Source organism: Rhagoletis zephyria, unplaced genomic scaffold (genome assembly GCF_001687245.7).
Source record: "Rhagoletis zephyria isolate East Lansing unplaced genomic scaffold, Rhagoletis_zephyria_1.1 Rzeph_scaffold_00028, whole genome shotgun sequence".
NCBI lineage: Eukaryota > Metazoa > Arthropoda > Insecta > Diptera > Tephritidae > Rhagoletis > Rhagoletis zephyria.
The window spans coordinates 344308-365070 of record NW_016157112.1 but is presented as its reverse complement, the minus strand read 5'-3'; the positions used below and the strand labels follow the sequence as shown (position 1 = coordinate 365070).

The 20763-nt window shown below is 32.1% G+C and overlaps 1 protein-coding gene across 1 annotated transcript in view; it reads left to right on the top strand.

The window, feature by feature from the left end:
• Sema1a (semaphorin 1a) overlaps nt 1-10623 on the top strand; it is a 441797-nt gene extending 431174 nt beyond the window's left edge. Inside the window, 2 exon segments of the mRNA XM_017616838.1 lie at nt 3435-3504; nt 8407-10623. Of these exon segments, the coding sequence (XP_017472327.1) occupies nt 3435-3504; nt 8407-9410 (1074 nt within the window). The 3' untranslated portion in view covers nt 9411-10623.
• The last annotated feature ends 10140 nt before the right edge of the window (nt 10624-20763 follow it).

Below are 20763 nucleotides of genomic sequence, written 5' to 3'. Positions count from 1 at the left end.
TTACTCCGAAATCATCAGGCCAATCGAACAGTGATATACAGTGACTCAAACAAATGACCTTCTTCAAATATTCGTAATGTTCTTCGAGGTATTTTTTTTTGTTATTTTTATATAAAAATATCGTATAAGCTTTAACTAAAACCGTGTAAATAACAGTTTCAAACTTTATACAAAATTTAGGAAAATTCAACAAATTTTCATAAAAATTTCAACTTTTTATTCTGATTTTTGGGTATGCAGTTTTATAGCCCATACAATTTGAGTCTAACGAAGTGCAGGTTTTAAACGACTAAAAAATCGCGTTGATTTTTGAGAATTTTTTTTGGAGGCTACTTTTTCGGGTTTTTTTAATATAAAAAGCGCAATTTACAAAAATTTGCGTTGATATTTTGTTGCTGACGGTCTACTGCATTTTATTTCATAAGAAATTCATACTTAAATGAAATAAAGTGCAAAAATCCGTCACCAAAAAAATATTCTCAAAAATCAACGCTATTTTTTAGCCGTTTGAAACTTGCACTTTATTAGACTAAAATTGTCTGGGCTATAAAACTGCATACTTTTTTAAATTGCATACTTTGCAAAAATTTTCCAAAAATTCAGAATAAAAAGTTTACATTTTGATGAAAATGTGTTGAATTTTCCTAGATTTTGTATAAAGTTTGAAATTGTGATTTACACGGTTTTGGTTAAAGCTTAGACGATATTTTTACAGGGTATATAGGTTTATAGAGAATTTCGTTAGCTTTATTAATTGTTAAATTGGTTCGTAAAATACATATTTGTACGTGATGAGAGGGAACCACTTTTTTAAGCTGAATTAGGGTAAATTTAAAATATTTCGAAAACTAAATTTTTGGAATCAACGAGCGAACAAAAAACACAAATTTGTGATCCAGTGTAATCTATTCAGCTATAACTATACATGATTCTAAATGAAACAAATTTTCAGTATGGGGAGCTTCAGTTAACAGAGAAAAGGTGAAACTACACAGTCCAGTCTATAAGTGAATTTCCAAGCTCGCAATTAAACTGAATTCCAGAAGGGCGTTGTCCTCTGATGGCTGGTAATTACTAAGCAGACAGATGGACAACAAAATTTCAAAAAAAAACATTTTTTTTTGGCTTCTTTATTTACTGGGTCAGTCATTTCATTCTATGTTCTTCAAACATAGCAAAATGAAACTACTCAAATGTGTGGTAGATGCAATGTGGTAAAAGTCCGAGCACTGGTTATACCATCATTATTTTGTTGAAATCCCTCCAAGTTTCTTTAAAAGTTTTGTGCTGCGATTGCATAGTTTATCAGGAGTTGTCCCACTGTCAAGGAACTGCGAGTACCTGCAGTTTTTTATAAATATAAAATATAAAGGAGAGTTCGTATGAACTTCCTGTGCCCAAAGCGCCTTATTTTAATTTTTTCTGTGATAGCAAAATAAAGTTACTATAAAAGTATTGTCCGAGCTTTAACTATGTTCATATAAATTACAGTCTCAAACCTTATTCTATTCAAAATTTTTTCCTTTTAAATTTGAAATCTTTAAGGCAGAGTCACACGATTCGGCATTTATACAAATTTTCCCAATTACAAATGTTTACAAATTTTTTAATAGAAGCTCGCTGTCTTGCACAGATGGTGTGACTGCAAAAAAAAAATGTCGTCCCAATTTATTTATTTTGTACCCATAGCCAATACAAAAAGTTTTCGAATGTGTACAAATGTACCAATCGTGTGACACGGCCTTTAGATCATTAGAGAGTGCAAGTTTCAAGCGACTAAAAAAATCGCGCTGATTTTTAATACTTTTTTTATGGTGACGGATTTTCGCTCTGTTTTCCACGTATGCATGAATTTCTTATGAAATTAAATGCGGTAAATCGTTCGCTATGAGATATAAAATTGCATACCCAAAAATTTTCTAAATATTCAGATTAAAAAGTTGAATTTGTGATGAAATTTTTTTGAATTTTTCTTAATTCTGTATAACATTTGATTCTGTGATTTATATGGTTTGGTTAAAAAGCTTGGACAATATTTTTATAAAAAATAGCAAAAAAGTAAAAATAACTCGATAAACACAAAAATTAAAAAAAAAAAATAATCAACACGTGATCACTTGCTTGAGTCAGTGTATGTCAAATTTTAATGTTTTCAAACCCATGTAGCGACCTCTTAGAGTAATTAAACAACTTGGAAAATTTCGAGGCTGGTTGTATGTATTTTACTCGTAGAATAGGTGGTCCAATAAAAAATTCAGATATTGATATTTTTAGGACTAGCCTACTATATATGGGTCATTCCATACAAAATTTACAGCTCAATATTTTTTTTTTTTTTTTGTGTGAAATAGCGAAAAAAGAAGACACCAATTTTTTTATTTCAACATTCGAAAATCTCGAAATAATTTCCGAAATTTTGAATTCACAAAGAAGTATCTTTTTTAAATTTTTTGCAATGCTAACTATTTGTCGGAGAAAATCAGTTAGGTAATCAATTGCTTCTTGCAATCTAAATAGTTGTCAAACTTTATGAAAGACTCTTTAAAAATTTGAGAATGGAAAAACCACAACTGTAGAAGTTACGAGTTTTTTATGCCTGCATACATAAAGTAGCATACATGTCTGCGCGCTGAAACAAAAATCAAACAGTGTTAAATTAATAAAAAAATTGTTTAAAAAAATGCAAAAAATTATTTATTTAAATCTATCTCACATGCTAATGCAAAGCATTAGCTAACGCACATTAGGCACATTTTGATTACTGATTTTCTCCGAAAAATAGTTTATTAACTGCAGACATTTTAAAAAGATGCTACTTTGTGAGTTCAAAATTTCGAATTTTTTTCGAGATTTTCGAATATCATGAAATGGAAAAAGAGGGAAGAACTCACAAAGTAGATTTTTTTGCAGTTAATAAACGATAAAGAATACAAAAAAAAAAAAATATTTCACACTTAAAAAAATATTGAGGTGATAATTTTGTATGGAATGACACATAAGTTTTGATTATTTTACACATTTTTTCGTCAAAGGCATATTCTTGCACATCTGCTAACATCGACCAAAAATAAGGTCATAACGTTGAGGCAGCCAGGCCCATATATATGTATGTAAGGAAACCAAAGTTAAAACCACTCTAAAGTTTCTACTACACTACAAAAATAAAGTTATCGAATAAATTTCTAGTTCGTAAGTAGTTTGCACTTATAATTAGAAATACTCAGCAACTTCAACGTTTGCATTTGCGTAATCGATTTACATACATCAATAGTGAAATACTTTGCATTGCCAAATAAACAAACACACACATATTTACATAAACACCTTCACACATTTTCACTCGCTCAACAAAATAGTTGAAAACATGTTAAATACAACAAAAGAAACTTTTTTCTTTTAAAATTTCAAATCAAATTTTTACCCCCCCCACCCAGGCTGTAAACACAAATACACGTAACAGAAGTCTTGGTCGTTTAAGAAGGCAGCCGCCCCGTCATGGTATTGGTAAGTTCTCAAAAAAAAACCGCTTTAAATAGTACCTATTCATAATTCTTGTTAAATTTCCTTAAAAACTTGTATACAATACGTTACAGATGCTATGCAACTACTAATTACTAATTACTTAAGTATTTAGTGTTAAAATTATGTCACTTAAAAATCACAAGTTATTGAAGAATTCTCAGTTTAAATTAAAACATTACTTGCCCGAAGTTACATAAGTAATGCATTCGCATTGTCACTTGATTTATTACTACATATTACTAACTAACTACTATTACACTGCTATCATCTTCATTATCACCAAATACAAACAACAATAATTTGCATGGAACCACCACACAGACAGTCAAATACGCAATACCTTTCCATTTATATTTCGGTTTGATAGAATTGCCTAAAAATTTTATTTTTCCATTCGTATTTAAATATGATTTCTGTGATATTTTCTCATGCTGTGACTAGTAAAATCCTTTAAACAAAATGTCGCTTGTCGCCTATGAAAAGCTGCGAGAATATTTATTGGAATTAAATTCATAAGTAGCGTAGTTAATATACCCTTCCTCCGCTATTCGATTTGCATGTTGCAGCGAGCATGAAATGCTTTGTAATTTTAATCGTATAATTTAAATATGGCTTCATACCCAAACGAATGAAGTAGTGCTGGTTGCAACATGCTTGTATCGTAAAGTTTACTGTTAACTGTAACCCACAACCTTTTAGAATTGGATAAACGTGTCATTTGAAGAGGGAATAATACTCGTATAAAAACCAATAATCGTTATACTAACTGCATACATACAGTCAGCGTCAAAAATATGAATACCCTGACGTTTTGGCCATTTTTTTTTATTTATAATTTCCATACCAATTTTTTTATATTTTCTTATAATAAGATACATATATAACTCGGGAAAATGCAAGAAATACCACAAAATTTTCATCAAAGTTTTCAACTTTTCAATTCGATTTCTTTAGTATGCAGTTTTGTAGCCTATTAAATTTTAGTATGATTAGTTACAAGTTTCAATTCTCTAAAAATTACCGTATATTTTTGAGAATTTTTTTTCGAGGTTGTTTCGCATTTTCTACCACATAACGCATGAACAAACCCTACTTTTATATGGATGAAAACGCGCAACACCCGCGACAAAAAAAAATCTCAAAATTTAACGGTAACTTTTAAAGACTTGAAACTTCCATCTTATCCACTAAAATTTAATGGGCTACAAAACTTTCTGTACGAAATCCAATTTAGAAGTTGAAAACTTTGATGAAATTTTTTTTGGTATTTCTTGAATTTTCGCCGAGTTTTTTGCCGTTGAATAAACTAAATTAAAAAAAAAAAAACAATAATTGGTATGGAAAATATAAATAAAGAAAATCGTCAGGGCATTCATATTTTTGACGCTGACTGTATGTATCACATTATATATAAAATATTTGTTTTACAATAAAAATAAATAACGAATCATGTTGCTAAAATCGTTTAAGCTTTTTTGCTCTGTTCTGCATATGCATTTTTTAACTAAAGGTAACCTTTCAAAAATTATACCTAAGACAAATACTTCAGATTCAGCGGTAACAATTTCTCAACCTTCGGTTTACCACAACTCAGCCACAGAGCTCGCATTTGTGGGGCAACGAAACATTCGCAAACCCTCTCGCCCGGTGTGCGAAGCCGGATTAACGTGTAGACTAAGATTCAGCCCGACAGAGATCTTAAAATGCAAAAGTGGCTATTTAATCGGAGGTCAGACTCAGAAAGTCAGACCTTTGGGCATGGGTTGATCATTAACGAAATACAATTAGGAAAGACGAAAGTGAAAGTGAGTGAAAGATCGGCCTATCTTGGCAGCCGTTTCGAGAACGCTTTATCTCAAAAAATGGCTCAAGAACGCCCAACTTCAGAATTTGATTGAAAAACGCCCTACCTCAGAGTTCGGTTGAAAAGCGCCTTGTCTCAACTACATATAACGAAGATATGTTGCGACAGGGCGTTTCTGAAACGGCAGTTATAATAGGGCGTTCTTCAACCAAATAGCGCATTCTTAAATATGTTTCTGAGATATTGCGTTTTCTAACTGCCTGCCGGGATAGTATTGAAGCAACTCAAGAGACCCACCCTGATAGATTTGGAAAAATCTAACACATTTGCGAGCTGTCTAAAAATTCTATTCACACCGCATAACTTTGAACCCCCATCCGAGACAAAAAATAAAGTCAAAGTCGAAAAATGTCATCGTCTTATTTCAAAACAATAATTTTAAAATATTTGTTCAAACTGAGCATTTAAAGACATGTATACGTATTCGCCAGTAGCTGAGTGTGCAGAGAAGTTTGCTACTATTTATTAGCTTTCAGGAGGCCCCAGGTTCGAATTCCGTCAGAAGCAACACATTAAAATGATTTACTAAAATTGAAATAATTGTTGAATCTTAAATTTGTTTTTGGTTTGGTTTTCTGTAACTTTGAAAAAGTTTCTGTGAAGTTCATAATGAAATCGTTTTCAACGAAAAATTGACTCAGAAAATTTTCAGGAAAACAGCCGAAATGGCATCCGTTTTACAACCATTTTCGATAGTTTTCTGGACATACGTTTCGGATGAACACTTTAGTGGGAGAATTAATCTGAAAAACGTCCGAAAACGGAATCGGAAAACGGATGAAACATCAGGTTTTTATACGAAATTGTTTCCATTTTCGGATACGTTTCCGGATATTTTGCTGGCTGGGAAGTTGAGCTTGAAATAAGCTCCCAGCTCTGATCGCATTAGCAGCCAATTGTTATAGCAACTACCCAAAGAGAGTCTCACTTTTTCGACTTACTTGCTTAATGTTTTACCTATTACGGTATTTACATATACCACTACAATGGAAGGTGTCACAAATAAAAATAATTCTCAAATGCGGAAAAAGTACTGATAAAGTAGAATCCTATGGGCTTCGTGCCCACCAAAATTATGGAAATTCACTTCTTGAAAAGGTTATTTCCAATCATAGAAGAGCGAAAATTCGTTCCAATTCATCAATTTGGCTCCAGGAAAAAACATAGCTCAATGGAACCAGTACATAGGCTTATTGGAAAGATTTGCTTTGCCTTCTACCAACAAAAGTTTTGTACTGCTGCCTTCGTCAATGTTTTGCAAGCTTTCGATCACATTTGGCACGATGGATTATTTTATAAAATTAAAACTTCACTTCCAATTAACTACTTTATATTAATTCTGTCCTATCATAAAAATCCAAACTTCATGAACGCTTAGCAGGCGGACCCCCAGGAAGCGTTATGGGCCCAAGAGGCATCACCGTCGGCACCTTTGCTTAAGACACTGCTCTTTTATCAATGGATACTGACCCTAATTTGGCTTCATTCAAACCGCAGGGAAACTTAAGATAACTCTCTGGTCAAAAGATTTGCGAATAAAGTACATCGAGTAAAAATCTGTCCAGGTGACATTCACACCCAAACGAAATACTTTCCCGTACGCCAAACTCAATGGTGTACATATATATACCCAAAGCAACGAGACTAAACATCTTAGTATGTACCTCGATAACAAGTTAACCTGAAGAACACATAGACATATTTATAAAACGCTACTACTCGTATAAAACCGATCTAGGCTTACGCAACTAAAATATGCTTTAGTAGCTCAGTTATGCATAGTTGGCGTTGCATGAGGGTTGTCACATAAGGAATCTGTTAAATGAGTTTTGCGTGCGGTTTCAGCGGTCATAAAAATCTGAAATTTTTTTGAAATCCATCCGTCATTTAAAATTTTTGAAAAGTGATATCAAATTTCATAAAAATCGGAAATTAATTTAAAAATATATTGGATCCTTTATTTTCGATATTTGAAAACCGATTTCAGTTTTGTAATTAGCGAACCAAAGAAGTTCTTTGAAAGAACCTTTGGATGTCCGATTTCATAAATATCTGAAATTTTTTAAAAATCTATCCGGCATTTTGAATATTTGAAAACGTTCTTCATTTTTGTAATTAGCGACTCAAAGAACCTTTGGATATCAAATTTCATAAAAATTTTAACATTTTTTTAAAAATCAATGCGCCATTATGAGTTTTTAAAAACTGACTTCAGATTCGGAATCGGAATTCCAAATCCCTTAGATGCGAAGTTGAGTTAAGTTTGAAAAATCACAAGGCAATATTCTGTTGGCCTATTCAGCATAGCGGTTGTTAGGGGTTGTTTTCCCCATGGAAACCATTAATGGCTTGATCTAGAAAAACGACAGATTTCGGGTACTTTTTGTGTCTCTACTTTCCGAAAAGGCTCGATTTTTTATGGGTGCAACAAAAAGTTTAATTTTGTCGGACGGTGTAATAGTGTCTTGATCATCACCCTTTACGAGTTCATGGAACCTCGAAGCTTCGCCCTATTCTATTTTTTCTGAAATAAAATAACATTTATCCTCGAAACGACATTGGATGACACAAGTTTTCGCAAAGTAGTAAAATGTTATTCTACCTTGGTTTTTAAGTCTTAGAGGCCAGATCTAATAAAAGCAACAGGTGCGTCAATAAACCCGACTCTGATCGGGTGCATTGTCTGGGAGAACTTTTAAATGTCCTTATATGTATATAGATAAAAAAAAAACTCGCATCGTTCCATTTAGATAGACCCGGTTTATACACGCCTTCACGTCCTCAAATGCATATGTACACAGAGTAAATAAGTTGCCTGTAATCCCAATTCGAAAATTTATTTGTACGATGAATAAATCCCTTGGCTCGTTATTAAGGTGTTAGCTGTTTCTTCACTCTATCTATCTAGTGTATGCTACTATAGTCTGCTAACCCTTTCGAAATTTATGCCGCCGACAAATTTTGCAATTAATCTCTGTTTTTTTTTTCATTTCTCTTTTCTTTCTCTCATTACCAAGCAGTAACTCAGCACCGTTCGAATAGTCCAGCACAACACTCCAGTTCCGGCTCATCGCCGGTGATGTCAAATAGTAGTTCTAGTCCAGCGCCACCTTCCAGCAGTCCTAGTCCGCAGGAGAGCCCCAAGAATTGTAGTTACATTTACCGTGATTGATTGATATGTAATACCAAATCGATGCCACTAATCAAATCAGCAGCAGCAGCTGCAGGAGCAGCAGTAGTGACCACAATAGCCGTAACACAGCAAGCAAAAACTACAACAACCGCCACAATAGCAGCAAGTGTCAAGGGAGCAATAAGAGCAACCACAACAACAGCAGCAGCAACAGCAACAGCAACGGCCACAGCCACGCGCACCACGTCCGGCAAAGTGCGCACAACACTCGCCAAATCCGTACCAGTTACACCAGTACAACCAAAATCACCAGCTACACACTTCATATCATCATCGCCCGAATGGGATGGCGTTGATGATGGCGCAACAACGCAGGAGGACCACTATAACAACTGCAGCGATTATCTGCCACATTCGTATCCCAATTATACCTTCGATCTCTCCGAGGACGACTCAAATGAGATTGACGATGAATTGGAGTTAGACGACTCATCGCTAGCGATGATAACACCGCCACCACCCTACGTCGACACGCCACTACAATATGCACGCGCGCCACCACCGCCGCCGCACGCACAGCGTACAAGACGCGCTGCCACAGCGCCACCGCCGCCGACACGTAAGAAGCTCTTTCAAAATCGCGAAATATTCAATATAAATACGCCGACGATTACGCCAAGCAGCAGCAGCTTTGCCAGCGCAATAACGCCGACAAAATTGAGCGCAGCAGCGGCGGCTATGTTTGCGGCCCCACAAATGGCACAGCTAAATAAGAAATGGACGCAGTTGCATCGCAAGCGGCGACGACGGAATAGCAGTTCGGGTGATTCAAAAGAGTTGGATAAATTGGTGTTACAATCGGTCGATTGGGATGAAAATGATATATATTGAGGGATGTGGAGAGGAGTTACGGCGCCGGTAAATGGCTGAGCGGCAACGGCAATGGCAATGGCGTTGGCGATGTTGACGGCGTGGCTGCTGCTTAAGCGCTTTGCTTGCATGGCTAAGCGTGGCGAAACTCTTTCATATACATACATACACTTTGCGTTTCTTGGCTTAATCGTAGATTTACTTTTTCCATTCGAAATACATATACATATATAACTACAAGTACATGCATATACATAATAGTAATACATACTTATATACTCGTAATTTAAATGCATACAGCAGAAAGAAAGAAAGCAGCAAGTATGTACGTAGTTACATAAAATATAGTATAAGAACGCGCGATTAGGTAACAATAATAGTACAGCAGAAAGCAACAACAATACTGAAACATTTAATCACTTATGTAGAAAGCGTACATATGGAGCTGCGTTAAAAGCAATGTGGAACAAATTTGAGACTTGCGAAAAGTAAGCATTAAATAAAAAGACAAAAGTATAACTTTTTTTCAATATGAGTATACATGCATACATACATACATACTAAACTTCATACACAATAGATACTATCGACTGACAGCATTCGAGTATAACTATCAACACAAATGCAAACCCGACTGTGCGGTATTCCATGTCCTAAATAGACTGCATGTAAATGATTTTTAATTTTTTTATTTTTTTATATATGTAATATGCATAGAAGAATTATGTAAATACGAATGTATACAAAATGTTCATACCTTTAGTATAACGCAATTAAGCAATTGTACGAGTAAGTGAATTTAGCCGGTTCGAAAATTTCGAATTTTATTAATTATTTTGCAATTTTTTTAGTTAAGAGTCGTAGCTAATAAACAGTCGTTTAAATATTTTTCATAAGTTTGCAAATTATGTTCATAATTCATCAAAAGTTGCGCTCATTAAAAGATATACATATGTATTCTTTTTGCAATAAATCCGCAATTTTATACATACACGCATGCATGTACACGTACAGGGACTCCAACAACAAAGTTTCTAAATTTATAAAAAATTTGAAATTTTTTTATATGTATTTACAATGTTTTTCATGTAAATTTTTTTGTTAATCTTTATAAAAATATTGTTCACACCTTCGCCAAAATCATACCAACCAATAATACAAACTATATACAAAATTTAGAAAAATTCATTATTTTCTTTAATTTTTACAAAGTGTTTCAAGTAAATTTTTTTTTTTTTGTTAATTTTTATAAAAAAAACCTTTGTACTAAAATTTTGAAAAATTCAAAAAACTTTCAGAAAATTTCCAAGTTTTTAAATTGTATAATACATAAAGTGTACGTTTTAAGCGCATAAAACTTCGCCGGTGTTTATAAAAACTGACGATGATTTTTTCTTTATTTGTTCTGTGAACGGTCTTACGCATTTTCTTCTAGTAAGAAATTCATGTTTTAAGGCCTGTCTGCAACTGTCAAGAAAAACGAAAAGCTCATATAAAATTTCGCACAAGAAATGGAAAAGAAATTTTCTTAAGTCAGTATGCAGCTTTATATGGAAAAAAGTGAAAAAACTGCCAGCAAAAAAAAAAAACGAAACACAAAATATTAAAAGTCGACGCAAATTTTACAACGCTTTGTTATACTAAAATTTTATGTGCCATTAAACTGCATGCCGGAAAATTTTCTAAAAATTGATGGCCTTATTCATAAAAGATAAAGTAGGTTGAAAGAGCTTTATTTTTTATGAATATGGCTATTAGATTAAAAGTGAAAGTTTAATGAAATTTTTGTTTGTTTTTTTTTCTAAATTTTACACAAAGTTCGTAACTTGGATTTGGTTATAGCATCAACAGTATTTTTATAAACAATTAACCAAAAACTTTAATTTGAAAAACATTGTGAATATTAAAAAAATGTCACCATGTAAACAATTCTTTGAATCGCTGTATGTTTTAGAAGCTGATGTATAGACGAAAATTTGTGGAGACTTCCAGAACTCAAAAACATTTTCTAATATTTTCTAGTGGAGACTACCTGAACTCAAAATAAGTTTCCTAACTTTTCCGCAGGTCTTTGCGGTAATTGGATTTTTGTAAGTTTTCGGGTTATGAGGTCATCTAGAATTTCATTTTTCGTTAAACTGACAAATCCGATCAATTCAGTGAGTGCTTCATTGGAGAGACAATCAAAACGTAATTTTGTCGAATTTTCGAGTAAAAAAATTAATTAAAATGATTTAAATTTTTTTTGGATTATCTTAAAACTTGTTTAATTTCCAAAGTAGAACAAAATAAAGCGTGTCCCATAAAATTCACATGTGGCTATTTTTAAAGACCACCGTAATATACACGCATTGAATACAGTCATTGGTAGAATTTCGTATGCAATGATTGCACTTTCGTCGATTTCAATAAAATCGACCTACGACTTTCTGAATAAGGAAATTTTTGATGATCCAAATTTCGTGACCCCGAAATTTCGGGTTTAGCATCACTTATGCAAATATAACTACCGGCCGAATATATCTCCCGACCCTTTAGTTGACGTATACCAGTTTAAACGATTACATTTTTTTGCATGAAACCCCGTAAACATTTCCACATAAAACTAAATCTCAGTTAAATATAATTTGGACAAGTAGTAATTTCTCTCCACAAATGCATTGGATTTTCACTATCCAGATGAGCGCTAAGAAGAGCAGACAAGTAGCCATTGGCGCCACGCTTGAAAACTAATTTAGTTAGGTAGTACTTTGTCCACTACTACTGGGCAAGTGCTTTGTAAAATATTTGAGTCGATATGAAGTTAGTTCTTTACGGGTATATTTTATAGGAATCTTTTTTTAGTTTTAAGTGCTTATTTTTCATTTTTTTATGTTTTTATTGACGGTTCTTTCGAAATTATGTATTACAAAATTATGCTTGGAGTAAAAATTATATTTTGTATTGTTTCATAGTCTGCTTTTGGGCGCTAAACAAGCATTATTAAAAATTATTAATCTAGTAAGTGTTTAAGTTAAATGATATCATTTTTATATGTAAGTACGTATAATGCTTTTAGTTCATTTTATTTATTACTGTAAAATGCCTTTAGTTTTATTTTATTTTAGAAGTATTTTGTGTTTTTGTTTATTTGACGCATAGATTTATATATTTTATTGACTTTTAAGTTTTTTGTTTTAGTTTTAGTTTTAGTACCTTAATGTATAATTTTCAAACTGATTCTTTTACATTTTTGTAAACTAGTGCAATTAATTATTTTATTCTAAGCTTTTTAATTTAAGTTGAGTATACCAAAAAACGAAAAAGAAAATTGAACACCGAAATAAAATAGCGCTGATAAAAAATACCAAATGAAAACAGGAAATTTTATTATTGAAATTAACATTTTAAGTCGTGTTAGGGGATCACTCAATACAAGCGCCCAGCGTTGCAAGAACTGAGTGAATTGGGGACAGCAGCTAGAAATTTAAAATTTAAAAAAATGTTTGTAGAAAACAAATTTGCAAATTTGTAACTCGAATTGAAACGAGCCTATTATGAGCAGCATCCGGTAGAATATGTCAAGATGCAGAAAAGAAACGAAAAAGTCAAAGTATTAAATATAAAATTCCAACTCCTTTAAAATGGATTTTTGAGAAATTAAAAATAGTAATGGCTTCTTCAATAAAGCGTTAAAAAGAGTACATATTGCTTTAGCAAGCAAGCACAAGTTTCTGATTGTCTCTACGCCTCAGAATTATCTCCTTGATATTTTAAACGAAATATGATTATAATAGTGTGTCTTTGAAAATCGCCAGCATAAGTTTTCTGCACCTAAATTTTGGAAATAGAAAGCAAGGGCGCCTAAAGCTATGCAATATCAATTTACTTTACTTTCATACCGACAAAATTTACTGAATTCCTATTACAACGCTTGAGAGGCCAATCCGGGTACTGTGGGAGAAAGGTAAGCCGATGCAGATTTTAAGGCAACATTGCTATCGCTAATTTTGATTGCCTAAAATCTCCAAAAGAATAGCAGGCCCGCCTCATAGCATGCAACATCTAAATAGTTACATGCCGCTCATACTGCCAAATTTGACTGATTGCACATTGCGTCTGTTACTTCTCCATGTTGTATACTTTTAGGCCACACTGCTTTTCATTTAGAAAATTTTGCGACGAAAATTTAGCGTAGCGACTGTCAGAATTCCACTGCTGATGTTTGCTGTAAATGGAAGTTTTCGGATACTTATTTAGTTTTTTTTATTTTAAATTTTGACGTATTTTTGCTTTTTTTATCTCGATCGCAATATATTGATCTTGGTTTGTATTACTGGAGGTCTTATCATTTATAAAGTCTGCTTGAAGGGATTTAAAAAATTCTTTTATTTCCTAAGTTTTTCACATAATTTTGTTTTTTGTTTTTTTGTTTTTTAGGTTGAGCGCAATCAGTTATTCAGGCCTATCACTGAACTCATCTAAATTAAAGAGACCACGTCAAAGTCGGTCACAAATCAATTTCTTCTTTTATATGCAATGTGTTTTTGCTCTACACAATTCTTGCCAGAAGGTCCGATGGTTAATAAAGAATAAAAATTTGTGAAAAAAAAATTTCAAAATAAAAGCTTGTAACTATAGGCCACATTTCTTTAAAGGAAACTCATGGATTTTTTCACCCCTTATAACCCAATGCTATCATTCTGAGCGATCAATAGAAAGTTTAAAAGCTAACACGGTGCGACTCTCCAAAATACCTGAGAACTCCTCATACGAATTTTCACGTAAAACAATAATCGAAATACTATGAAATTGGCCTGACATCCCCAAAATAATGACTAACGGTTAAAAAACCAGGTAAAGTTTCGATGGAAACTATTGAATGGTGGCACGACTATACAGGGTATCCTAGATAACCCGCCCAACCCTTCTAAAATGGAGAGACATTTTTTCGTATTGAAAAACGAAAAAAATATGACCTACCAAATCGGGGTTGCTCTATTTTCTGGTGGTATGACCGACTTCCGATTTAGACCGGAAGTGAGTTTAACTGACCGGAAGTCAATTTTTTTAAATTTCGCATATGTGCATGTTTTAACTACAGATTCGGATTATGAGTAAAAAAAAATACGTAACTTTTGTTTGAAACAATTTTCTCGGAAGTGCCTTTTTCATCCCCTAAATGACCTTCAAATTTAGCTCGTCCTGGACTTATTAAATGAGTGAAAATATATTTATTGGAAAACTAGGTCTGAGATGTTCTTTTTTTTGGTCTTATTACTGACTTCCGGTTTCGACCGGGAGTAGGTTAAATAGACCGGAAGTGGACTGTTTTAACCGAAAGTTCATTCCAGAAAAAATTTTCCGACGAAATGTATGGATTTTTGTCGGCGGAATCCGAATCTTTTGTAAAAATCATGTATGCCCTATTTAAAAAAAAAAATTTACTTCCGGTCAGTTTAACGCACTTCCTGTCGAAACCGGAAGTCGGTTAATTGACCAAAAGATAGAGCATCATTAACTTGGTGATTCTTAGTTTTTCGTTTATCAATAAAAACATTTTCGTATATATATTTCAAAAGTACAGTAGCTCGTTTCGGTATCTTCTCTACCGATTATTTCTCTACTGGTAGAGAATATACGTAATTCTCTACAACTCATTGACAGCAGAGAACAGAGCGGCGAATTCAAATCTCAATTCGCCTTGGTAGAGAATTGTTACAGAAACGAGCTACAGGGCGAGTTAAAGTTCGAAGGTCATTTAGAGGTTGAAAAAGGCACTTCCGAGAAAAAAGTTTCAAACCAAATTTACGTATTTTTATTCTCAGAACCCAAATCTGCAGTAAAAACAACATGTATGTCCAATTTTTGCGTTATTCAATAAAGAACATTTCCCTCCATTTTAGAGGTGGTGGACGGGTGATCTAGGACACCCTGTAGTTCTTAAATGTTTTTAGAAATCACAAAAGGAAATAAGTGGTTTAGCTGCTTAGGATATGGGTTGAAAACGAAAACGACGACACAGCCTCCTGCAGGCTGCTCGCACACAAACACTGCCAAGCCAAATATGCATTGCAACGCTCAAAAATCATAAATTAAATTAATTAATTATTATTAGGTAAAAAACGCGCATACACATACATACATATGTATACAATCATGTACATATCAAGGTTTTAGTGAACCTACTTGATTGCATTTTAAACTCATTTTTGCAGCAAATAAGCCGTACGTCAAAGCAATGACAACTACTAAAATAAGCTCAATAAAAAGCTCAGGACTTTTGCAAATTAGTATCATATTTTTTTTTTTATGAATATTTTCTAACGGAAATTCAAATAAGATATTTTTGCTTAGAAATAAAAATTTCTGATATTTCTTTCCAAGCATGAATTGCATTTATTTTTGAAGGAATACCGCAAAACCTAGCCACAGAAAAAAACTATTTTTGCATTTAATACCAGTACAACAAGTTCCATTAAACAGGCACACAAGCAACAACCGCTACACATAGTACACAGTCCAGCAGCTATACGTATGTATGTATGCGCTCATAAATTTAAAATTTCAAATAACAAAGGTGCAGTCCTTTCAAATTGAAAAAACCTCAGCAAGCGCGACCGAGCCGAAAAAATTTTATTGCAAAATAAAAAAATTACTTCGAATTTCGAGTTTAGAATCTAACAGTTTTCCAAGTTTAAGTGCAGCACGCAAGCATAAAATGAAAATTAAATATTTAGTACTTATAAAAAAATTTGCTTAAATAGCGTTAATAGCACAAGTGCACAGTGGGGAATTTTCAACCGATTTTGTGCAAAAAATGGCTGGAGGAGTAAATTTTTTAACAAATTGAATACTTTTTTTTTATGTTTGAAACGGCACGAATTTACAAAAAAAAAGTGTTCGCGGCATCTTAAAAGTGTTTTTGTGTTGTTATTCGCTTATAAAAAAATAAAAATTAACCGTATTTTAATATATATTTCATTTATTTTATCAATTAATTGAATACAAATTTTCTAACACGTGGCAGCCTTCCCCAAAAAATATTTTCGGCTGCAAGCTTTCCTAAATCTCTTTATCTGTAATAGTTAATTTATCTTGTAAATTTAGTGAAATTCAAATCTGCAAACAGTCGGCAACCATCCTCAAAAATATTTTTGGCTGGGCGCCTTCTTAAGCCTCTTGCTTTTGAGACGCATATTGAAATAATTTCTATATCTTGGCAATTTAATTAAACTTAAATTTTCCCAGGTGTCAACCCTTCTCAGGAATATATTCGGCTGTAAGGCTTCTTAAACCTCCTTCGTTTGAGACCCATATTGAAATATTTGCATAGCCTTATTAATTTACTTAAACTAAAATTTTAAAACAGGTGGCAACCCTCTTCAAAAACATTTTCGTCTGTAAGCCTTTTTAAGACTCTTTATTTTGAGACCCATACAGCAATATTTACTTAGTCTTATTAATTTACTTTGGCCGGACAGCAATTCATTTTTCTAAAAGATCGTAAAAGTCGAACAAATTAAAAAAAAAACCCATCAAAATCTAAGCAACATCCAAAAGTATTTTGTAGTAAAAAAAGCGCTCCTTTGAAATTTTGTTTCTGGCACATTTTGTAACTCCGCGCAAATGGGTCGGTATGCTGATAAAAATTTAAGATTTTTTTTTTTTAATTCGGGTTTAGAAAATATGTTTTGAAATCCGTAGGAAGTTTTAAAACAAAAAACTATACAATTCGGTAAAAAATTCATTCTTTCAGGGATTTTTGTTAAAAATAAGTCGAAAATGTGCCCCAGTGCAGTGGAGGCAACAACAAATCATTACTTTTTAGAGGCAACTTTAAACTTTATGCAATTTGCTAGCGTGAGAGAGAGCGAAAACAGCAACAGCAACAACAACAAGAACTACAACCAATTACGAGCCATGCAACCAAGCATTTTCTTACTTATTACAATACATAACAAGAACAAAAACAACAACAACTACTACTACTAAATACTACAACTACCTATTGGATTATTAAATTAGTACTACATACTCAAATTTTTTTATTTCAAGAGCATTTAGCATTTCGGAGAGTTTTTGCGCATACAACTCACTTACTTGCATACTTATACATACATATATAGTACGAGTACATAGGGCATAGTAGGTGCATATACAACATAGTTATACATACATACAACTGATGATGTTCATGAATTATTGCATTCATGCTGATGAGATAAATGCGTACATACACAAATACATATATATAGTTATATATATATACTAAATTAGTATGATTAAAGTGATAAGTATTGCATTAAATTTTTAAATACTAAAAATGCTTCAAATGCTGTGTAAGAAACAAAGTAGTGCAAGACAGCAGCAAAAAATTAAAAAAAAAAAACGATCAAGCAGCAGCAAGAAAGACAGAAAATGAAAAAAGCATAAAAAGACAAAGTCAAAAATTAAAAGGGAATTCAGCATGTATGCGTACTTAGTAGTTTTATGGTTATTGTTTTTTTGTTTTTTAAACTGGCTGTTAAGAAGGAAAAAGCCGCCACTGCGAGAATTGCGTGTCGCGCCTGCGCATTATACGTATGTATGTACATATATTTACAAGGTATACATATGTATGTATGCATATCTAACCATACCATCAAATTGTAATATGTATTTGAGGGAATTTACTAAAAGCAAAACGAAAAACAAACATGCAAAACTTTAGATACATATACATGCATAGGTACAGAAACTTACACGCATATAATAAAGCGAATGAACAAAAAATACTCAAATTCCAATGATACTAAGTAAAAAGAAAAACAAAACAAAAAAATATTTAAAAAATATTTAGTAAGTAGAAGAAGGTAGTAATTTGCTGATTATACATACATACATACATACATAAGTAGATTATGAGCGGCGCGCGGTAACGCTAGGGAAGCTACTGTACGTAAAAATGCACGAAAAAGTATGCGAAAAACAAAAACGATATTTAAATAGAAACGAAACTTAGCGCATGCTTATCATTGAAAGAAAGCTCGTGTACAGATTTTTTGTATGTAGTCTACATAGATTAGCTGGCTGAAGGCATTGTAAAGCAATTCAAATTATATACTTAATATATACATACATACTACATAATAGTGCATACAGTAAAAAAAAAAACAAAAAAAAAAAAAAAACGTTAGCTATATAAAATGAGCAAGATTGAGAATGCAAGTGGTGTGATGAATCTTTGTAAATACATATTTTTCCTTATAGTCATAGAGTAAAATTTCGAAAGGTTTAGAATTTACGAAACGTATAAGAAGCGCACGAGGGTCCGATTTGCTGGCGAAAAAGCATATTTTATCATGAAAATTCATAGACTGTTTGGAGTTCAAAAATCTTAGCATGAATTTAGTTTGTTTGGATTTTTTTTTGCATTTTCCCAATTTCTTACAAAGTGCGGTTAAAAATTTACGCTGGTCTCCATCTAAAAAAGGCGCGAATACCAGATACTCGTGAAGTTTGTTACGTAAATATCTGTTTCTCGAATTAAACCCGAAATAGTCCCGAACTAGTTCAAAACTGATTCCTAACTAGTTCCGAACTGTACACAAACTGCTTTCGAACTGGACCCTCGGACAAAGTCCTGTAGTTGACTTGAACTGGTTTCAAAATGACCCCGAACTGATCCCGAAAAAGTTCCGAACTACCTACATATGTACATATATCAACGAGCTAGCCACGCTGACTAGATTTTTTTTCATTTCTACTGAATTTGTCTGAATTGTCTTGGTTTGTCATATCATAACCTATGTGAAAAAAATAGTTCAGTAATTTTTAAAATTGTCCGTTTGCTTTTGATCAAGCGACTACTGTAGAGCATATGCCTAAAACTATGCAACCAACATTGTAGGCGGTTATCAGGGCATGATAAGTTAAGATAAGGGCTAGATAAGTTAGTAAAAAGCCTTTCATAAGAGAAACGAAAGACAGATGCCAATGCAAACAAAGCACCGGCTTACCATTCGAGAGATCTGAGTTCGAGTCCATATGCAGCAGTTTTTTTTTTTTTAATTTTTTAGTAATTTAAATTTTTTTTTGTTATGATTAAATTTTCTTTTAATTTTTAGATTGTATTGTTTCAAATAGAAAAATATATACTTTTTAATTTTATTTAATTTTTTACTTATTTTATGCATATTTTCCATTTTTAATTTATTTTAATTTCTTTCTTTATTATTATTATTTTTTTTTAATTTTTAGATGTTATTCTTTTAAAAAGTTTTTTTTTTAATTTCATTTAATTTTTAGGAAGTTTTTTTTACTCTGTCCATTTTTGATTAAATTTATTTTTATCTTTTTAGTGCAATTTGATTTAAATTTTATTGTTTCTAAAAGAAAGATAGTTTTTAATTTGTTTCATTTTTAGAAGCTTATTCTATTTATAATTTTATTTTTCTTTTATTGAATTTATTTTAATTCACTTAATTTATAAAATTAATTTTATACTTTTAATCTTAGATGTTATTGTTTTAAAAAGAAAAATATATAATTATTTTTTCGTTTTATTTTAGATTTTATTTCTATAGAAAGAAAAAAATATTAATTTAATTTAATTTAAGTTTTTTTATCTTTTTTTATTTACTTTTCTGTTTTATTAATTTTTGTTGTTTTAGGCAAAAAAATATATATATTTTTAATTTAGCTTTATTTTATTTTATTTAATTTCGGAAGCATTTTCTACTTGATCTATAAAAGTTAATGAGTTTTTAACCCTAACTGATCATATGCTCATAAAATATCGTTGAAGGGTTCTATGACCCCTTCTAAATTTAAGTTCGAATATATTTTTGCATATGTATAAGGTTAACCGTACTGTGAGAAGAAATCAGAACTTTAAAAAATGTCCTGGTATATGTATAAAAAAGCCAATTATCTCCTCAATCGGCTTCCAATACAAAGTCAGCATTTTGTTAGAAAATATATTGCTTACTTCTTGTCGTCAATATATTATTTTTTGCGCTGAGTTTATGAATCAAATGCAGTATGCAAAAGTTGAGAAAAAATTCGCTAGTGTTAAGGACATACATATGTAAACCTAAATAGTGATCAAAAATAAATACTTTACTATTTGTAATAAAAAAATTTTAGTGAGAAAAAAAAATTTATACAAATTGAGTGAAACAGCGAAAGTCCGAGATTAGCAGAGAGAATTATAAATTTGTGTTGAAAATATGAGTAAATTTTATTAAAATTTGCACAAGCAACCATTACCATTTCAAGACACAAACACAAACAATGACATATTTTTACACAGGCGCGCCAAGTAAGACCGGTCAAAATTAGGTAAAAAAAAAAATTGTATATTTTTAAAATATATATTCATAGTAAAACTCGAATACGCGCCCCTACCCTA